Source organism: Anopheles nili, chromosome 2 (genome assembly GCF_943737925.1).
Source record: "Anopheles nili chromosome 2, idAnoNiliSN_F5_01, whole genome shotgun sequence".
Taxonomy (NCBI): Eukaryota; Metazoa; Arthropoda; class Insecta; order Diptera; family Culicidae; genus Anopheles; species Anopheles nili.
The window spans coordinates 21,603,397-21,610,813 of record NC_071291.1 but is presented as its reverse complement, the minus strand read 5'-3'; the positions used below and the strand labels follow the sequence as shown (position 1 = coordinate 21,610,813).

The following is a 7,417-nucleotide window of genomic DNA, read 5'->3' as shown; positions in this document are numbered from 1 at the left end:
CGCCGCTTGGCGAAGTTCATAACTGTAAGCATTAAGCGACAGGCGTCACCTGGCGTCACCGATTGGCGCTGTTTATTTCGCCCCCGAAAAGGGGTAGAATTTCGGTCGTCCTGCGCATGATTGCTCCACCCGGCAATATCCGTCCCCCTTGGGTGAAATCTTTACCACTGGCCGGACCGCCCGAAGCCGATTTGTGCTCCCGGATCCGATGTCTTCGCCCGGTCGATAGTTTAATGAGATCTATAAAATTAAAACCCAACCCTTTTCCAATCTCCCGAACGACGACTTACATGCCGGCCACCATGTTGGTCGATCCAGCGCCTCCCCAACAGCTGCCCTTATCGCTCCATCTTCTGGGCGCTGGGGTGGGTGAACGTATCACTTTTGCCGACCTTTTGCTACGGGTTGACCATGCGGGCCGGATGTGTGCTCTTTTTGGCTATATCACAAAGCGAAGGAAAATGTTTCTTCTGATTAAAGATTATGTAAGCTTCTCCATGTGATCCCCCACCCCCACTACTGGGAGAAGGGGCCGAAGGTTCGTTGGAAAATGCTGGTAAGCGGCCGTGGCCCAAAATTGGCTTCCCTTGCCGTGGCCCGTTCACGGGTTTCTTCCTTCGTGCTGTTCGAAGTTCGGACGGTATTGTGCGCATTGATGAACTGCTCACCAATGCCACATATTTCCACATTTGGTCGTTTTTTTTTTTTAATTTTCCCATAACTTTTTTAATTAACTTGTCATCATCCTCGGCCGGTGCAGTGACGTGAAATTGAGAATAGTTTCATCCACCCCGGACCGTCCTCACGGTGCCGAGTTTCGTGTCCTTCTCATGTTCTGCCGTAGCGGCTACGGGAGAGCTGTATCTTTCTCGCTTTTGCTTCGGCAGCTCGTTTTTCTTCGGCGGCGTGTAAAGTTGCGCCAACTTTTGCCACCCACAGAAACTGTCAGAAACGGTAAAAGAAAGATGGACCTATCACCCACCCCAGGGATGCTGCTGGTATTAGTACTTTTATTTGATACGGCATAAACTTTTTGCCGGGCATGATACGGCCGGGCCTATGCGTATTAAAATAGGATCCTAGTGGTTGTGGGCGGGCAAAACTAAATTGAGTAGAAGTCTTTATCTTCCATCAATCGGTCCTTCTCGGAGGGAACCCCGCGTTATGGTTGCTTTCGTTCGTTGCCTATCTAAATCGATGCTGGCACTGAAAGAGGCACACCTTTCTTAGTACAGCAATGGCGCTGGATAGGCAGAAAGTATGAATGATTTCCAATGGCCATGAAAGTTAGGCTGTCTAATGACGCAGCACGCAGCACCGAGCGCGTCAATATGCAATGCTGCTCGTCATTGATAATGAAAAGTCATTTTGATTCAAACTGAACATGGTGATGGGCGAAATCTCAAAGGACTTGAAGTAAAACCACCCCAAACAAAGCTGAAGCATAACCAGTATCTGACCTACTCTTTAAAGGCTGCTTCTTCGCTGCTAATCTTTAAACCCCATTGCCGTTGTCCCGGGCAGCTGGGCTAGCCGGCATGTTTCGCAAGCAAATGGGACGGACATCGAGAATGGACGGTTGTATATTTAGCACCCGTTGAAGGAAAAGGTCCAGAAAACTGCGAATGCTCACGAGCACACGAACACGCGCACACGACGCAGGACGAGCGAAGGGTCGGTTGACTAGGCGCCATATTATCCACCCCAGCTGCCCATAGCTGCAAAGATGGGAACCGATGGTTGGTTTCGGCCGATCAAATCATCGGCAGATCTGGTGCGGCGGTTAAGAAGAAAGCATGCAAATCGAGGGGCCTTCTTTGCCGCTTTGATCCACCCTCGAGAGATTACGGCGCAGAGTTTAGGGTGTACGTGCCTTTCGGGCTTGGGGTGGTGCTTTCGCTCCCTGAAGGATTCATATTTTACACTAGCTCGAGAAATGGAACGCTTCCCCTGCTCGCAGATTCGTCTTGTTGCGCAGCCAAGCAAACAACGACACGCTGCCAGGGGTGAGGGCCAGTATCGATTATTTCGAAACGGCTGGCGTTGGTGCTCGGTTGGTATGTGATTGTATCGTTTCAAACTCCTCACGGTGGAGTAACAAAGGAACATGCCGCCTCACGTATTTTAGAATAAGAAACTGCTATCTGTTGGGTTCGTTGATTCTGTGATAAAAAAGAGGTAAAATCGCATGCCTAATCGAGTCATATTTACGTCGGATCGATCGGCTAGCTCTCCGTTCGTAACCATGGCAACCATCGAAGCCGTAGCTGACGTCAAGAAACTCGAACTCATCTCGACAGCCCAATGCAGATGCGATTGCCCGCCTGTCCAATGAGCTTGCAGGCAGAAAATGCATTTCATCCTGCAGCGACACGCTCCTGCAAATCTGTGACTATTTGTGAACGATGCCGTTGGATAGAAAAATCAACAACTTTACTTGTGCAATTTGTGAAATTATTACTTTTCCGAAAACCTGCTGCCGGTTGCGGTGCCGGTTGCAACTTATGAGCCAACGACCAAGGCAAGGGTCTCTCTGGTGGAAAACTTGCTCCACCGGAGGAATGCCTGCGGTCGAGCAGAGCAATTTTCTGCTCTGCCCCCGGTGTCTAATGCACCGGGCTGACGAGTGTGGCAGAAGGAAGCCAACATTTCTAATCTAAATCTATTCAACTGAAACCGAAGGAAAATTTTGGCACAAGGGAAGAAAACGAGTTTGATTGCTTTAGGGAGCCGTCGTTTTGATGCTGGACATTTTTTTTTCTTCTCTCAAATATATTTTACGCTACCCCCGGGAAGGGCTGGCCATTCCGTTCTCACGGGCGGTGAGATGTTGTCCGGTTTGACCGTTGGCAGGACTTTCGGGGAACCAGTTTATTTTTTCTCACTTCCTTTTCGACGCCTCGCATCCTTCTCGGGACGTCGCCGGAAGATGATGCGCCATGCGAGACTGGAGGATGCAAGCGGAAAACCCGGTTTTGCGTCACTGCATCTTACCGTCTGAGAGCTGGGGCAGGTTTTCAATCACGAGCGACCGTTACAATGATTAAATGGACAACCGTTGGAATTTAGATTGCATTTCCCGCTAAAGCGGATGTAGTATTAAAGCACATGCAGCCTCAGCAAGCGTGTTCAGTGAATATGATCTTACCAATCGTGCAGAAGCTGCTGCAGATGGCTGAATCGGATGGATTTTGCCATCTTTTATCATTCGCTGGGCATCGAGCAATCAAAGAAAAGGACGAACACGGTCAGGCAAAATGAAAAGAAGGTCCAGCACTAGCACAATTTCTGCTCAACCGCAAGCCAACTGAACCCAAGCATGGTTACAAGAAGCTGCTGCAAATAGGCAAAGCTTCCCACAAACGGCCTAAAGCCTTACGCTGCAGTGAGCTGAAAAGATAGCCGTTAAGAATTCATAGGCACACATAGGTGGTGCACGCTAGCAGCGCGTTTTCAAACCCACAATTTGAATCGCTTTGTTTGGCTTGCCAGCCAAATCTTCCCGTTCGCCTTCCGTTCGCGGTGTTTCTTGCACTGGCTGGTGGAGTACGCCGCGCTTGGAAGATGTGTCGGAAAGCAGCAAAGCAGTTATCCTCTCGGCACCTACTACATCCGGGCCGGATTCGGAAGACCGAAGCTGGAGAGCTTTGTGGCACCGAAAAGACCCGAAACTTTGCCTTTTGCAACCACAACGACCGAACAAAGACAGGGTTTGTCGAGGCATTTGAACCGTGGCTTGGCCCTATGGAAACCCATAACTCTAACCGAGATGCTGTGAATGGGTAGAAAAGGCCTTTCCTGAATGTATTTTTCATTCGCCTCGAGAACCGTGCGATACATTCTGCAACTTCCCGCAGGACATCCGCTGCGCGAAGAAGCGAAAGCGTACGATAACAATGGTGCGAGTAATTTTAATTTCACCACCAAGGACCGTGTTGCATTTTCCAAAGGCTCGAGAAAAGTCGCTCTCGCAGCAGGTGCCTCATCGAACGTGGTTTGTTAACGCATTAATCTTCTTGTTGCGCTTTATCGATTGCATTACGCAGCCACACACGCGGACGTACGGAAAACACGCACGTCCATATCATCGAATCGATCGCTCAAGAAACAGGTTCACGTTCCACGGCGCGAGCACGTGTTTGCGGTTTGTTGTAACGTTTATCGCCTCACCAACCACCACGGGGGCTCGTTCGAGGTGTGTCGTTGTCGTTTTGGGGCGGGCCTGTTGTGTTCTTTTGTTTGCTCCGTTTTCCAGTGACACGATATTTTTGGCACTCATTACTTTGCGGGAACACTATCGCGTCGACCTCTCGACCGTTCGACTGTGGCCGATTGGGGTTTCGATCTATCGACACATGTACACATCACGCCACCAGTTCGGGTGGCCCTTGAAACTGAAAGTTCGCCGATACGGGCGCACCCCACCATGCGAAGGACTCCACGGGGAGACCGACAAAAGTCGGTGGGAGGGACCTGCGCCTCACGAGACGCTAATGGCCTAACGGTACTGGCTGGTTGTCATCGAAGAAACAACACAATCGACCAAGGGGTTGATAACGGTGGTGGCGCGCAAGAAACACCAAAACGACATCCACGAAATTCGATACATTCCAGAACTGGTTTGCTATAAAAACGGGCGCCCACTGCAGCGAGCCCCAGAGAGAACCGCTAGGGGTCAGTTGAGGCTGCCGGTCAACTGGGAGCAGTCACGTTACGCACAGCTTTGCCATCATGGGACGCCTAACGCTTGCATTTTCGGTCGCGATCGTGGCCACGGTGATCAGCTCGATCGCTAGCTACCAGGTGAAGCCGGCCAACTACGCCAAGCTGGTCGAAAAGCAGAAGCAGTTCGATGGTAAGTGACCACTGTGACATACTTGCGTGACCGAACAGAGTCAGTAATTTTGGCTGCGTTTTTCCCACGACCAGAGGCGTTCGAGAAGGAGTTCTACGTGGAGCACACGCGATATGTTGAGACAGGCGAGCGATCTGAGCGGTTGGACGAGATGTTCGAGCACATGCGCCACAAACCGGACATGTTCCGGCAGGAAATGGACGACCATCCGTTGCCATATGTGACGGTTGAGTGTACGGCTTGCCGGGCTTTGATGACGACGTACCTAACGTACCGACGTGTACTTGGTTGGGATCGTGACCGTATTGCGGAGCAAGCAGCCTCAACCTGTACGACGCTCAACATCCTCACACCAGACAACTGCCTCAAGATCGTGAACAAGAACATCGACATCCTGCTGTACATCATCGACAATCGGCCAGCACTTACGGCGCAAACCATGTGTGGCATCATTTTCCAATCGGGATCGTGTGTGCTCGAAGACCCGACATTCCTTGACTGGACGATCAACGTGTCCGGTGGTGGACGACCAATTACTGGTTCCAAAACGACACCAAACCGCAGCCCAGGTGACTTGAAGATCATCCACCTGACAGACCTGCACTATGATCCGCACTATCGCACTGGCTATAATGCTGTGTGTGGTGAGCCGTGTTGTTGCCGCGAAGGACAAGGCATTCCAGCGAATCCCGCTGACGGTGCTGGTGAGTGGGGTGACTACCGTGACTGCGATTCACCCTGGAAGGCCGTCGAAGACGCTGTACGAGCTGCGGCCACTCAACATCCGGATGCGGCCTACATTTACCACACCGGAGACATCATCGACCATGGTGTGTGGGAGACGACAGTGGCCGGTAACATCGTGTCGATGACGCGCACCTATCAGCTGTTCCGGGACGTGTTTGGTTCCAAACCCGTCTACCACGTGCTGGGTAATCACGAGAACAACCCAACGAACGTGTTCGCGCCCAGCTACATCACTCAGTCGGACTTTTCCGCTAGCTGGTTGTATGACTTTTCGGCCGATCAGTGGTCGACTTGGTTGCCAGCTGCCACTCAGCAGACGATCCGTCAGGGTGGTTACTACACGGCGTTGGTAAGACCCGGTTTCCGCGTTATTGGCATGAACAACAACGACGCGTATACGTTCAACTGGTGGATCCTGTACGATCCGGCGTACTTACGGACGCAACTCCAGTGGCTGCACGATACGCTGCTGCAGGCTGAAGCTGCCGGTGAGAAGGTGCATATTCTGGCGCACATTCCTATCGGTGCAGGTACGAGCTTCCGGACCTGGGCTCGTCAGTACCGGCGTATCTTGGATCGCTTCTGGGATGTCATCGAGGCGCATTTCCACGGACACACGCACGCGGACGAACTGAACGTTTTTTACTCGCTGGCAAACCCGCAAGCTGCTATCAACGTGGCGTTTAATGGTGGTGGAACCGTGCCGTTCAGCAACTACAACCCGAATTACGTCGTGTACTACGTCAACCCGACCACCTACGTGAGTACCGCTGTGACGCTTTTCTTCTGAACCCCGGGGATAATGTGCGTGTGTGTGTTCTTTTTTGTCCCACCATTGTAGCAAGTGACGGACTTTGAGTCGTTCTACTTCAGTCTGTCGGAGGCGAACCAGAACCCGAACCGCAACCCACTCTGGACGCAGCTGTACTCGTTTAGCCGGGACTTCCAGCTGACGAATGTGAGTCCGGCTTCGCTGGATGGGCTTGTCCGTCGGTTCGCGTCCAACCCGGCCGAACTGCGCCAGTACTGGGAGCTGAAGGTAAAGCGTGGTGATCCATTCCTGGCCGCCGGTTGTGATGGTGACTGCCTGCTTGGCCACCTGTGCCAGATCGTCACGAACGAGGCTAACGATGACAGCAAGTGTAACGCGTTGGCAGCGATTTTCCGCAACCTCGATGACGAGCTGTTCCGGGAGGTGAACGAATAAGTGGCATTTCGATGGCTCTGAGCGCTGAGTTTGACTAACCGAAAATATAAAGACTGCATTTGCTAAGCAGCGTTGTACTTCCGTGTTTTATTTGCATGTTTTTTTATTTGAGACCACACACACAGTACGCCATTATTGACGCAAATGATTCCATGTTCGGGTGTCTTGTTGGTTATCGGGTTTCCTTCTTTGTCGCTTGCAATCTGCCGATAAATCAGCCGTTATCGCAAGGTACAGTAGCCGATGGAAATGATGAATCGTGCGCGATACGGGAGCTGTACTATCAGCTTCTTACGCGCGATATTTCCCAGAATTTGTACAGTTTAATAATAGCATTTTGAACTGCTCACCAAAAAAGGGGCGACATGCGTTGCATCTGGCTGTTGAGACATGCGGGGTTTTGGAGAACCCAACCATTTCGTTAGCCATTTTCTTTTAGCAGCATGCGCTCCGAATCCACCTAACGTACTCCATGCGCTTGCTGTGACTAACGTGCCCATCGGAGAAGGGTTGTGCCGGTACAAAAGCAACCCCCACCGGGCGACCGGGTTCCTGCTGGTTTCTGCGCCTTCGTGCACCGAATACGAAATGGGCAAACTTTGCAACAT

The 7,417-nt window shown here is 51.6% G+C and overlaps 1 protein-coding gene across 1 annotated transcript; it reads left to right on the top strand.

Annotated features, from left to right (window-relative positions):
- Positions 1-4,731: 4,731 nt before the first annotated feature.
- LOC128731757 (sphingomyelin phosphodiesterase-like) lies at positions 4,732-6,809 on the top strand. The gene is made up of 3 exons (XM_053824900.1): positions 4,732-4,855; positions 4,930-6,362; positions 6,444-6,809. The coding sequence occupies exons 1-3, from the start codon at positions 4,732-4,734 to the stop codon at positions 6,807-6,809; spliced, it is 1,923 nt and encodes a 640-aa protein (XP_053680875.1).
- The last annotated feature ends 608 nt before the right edge of the window (positions 6,810-7,417 follow it).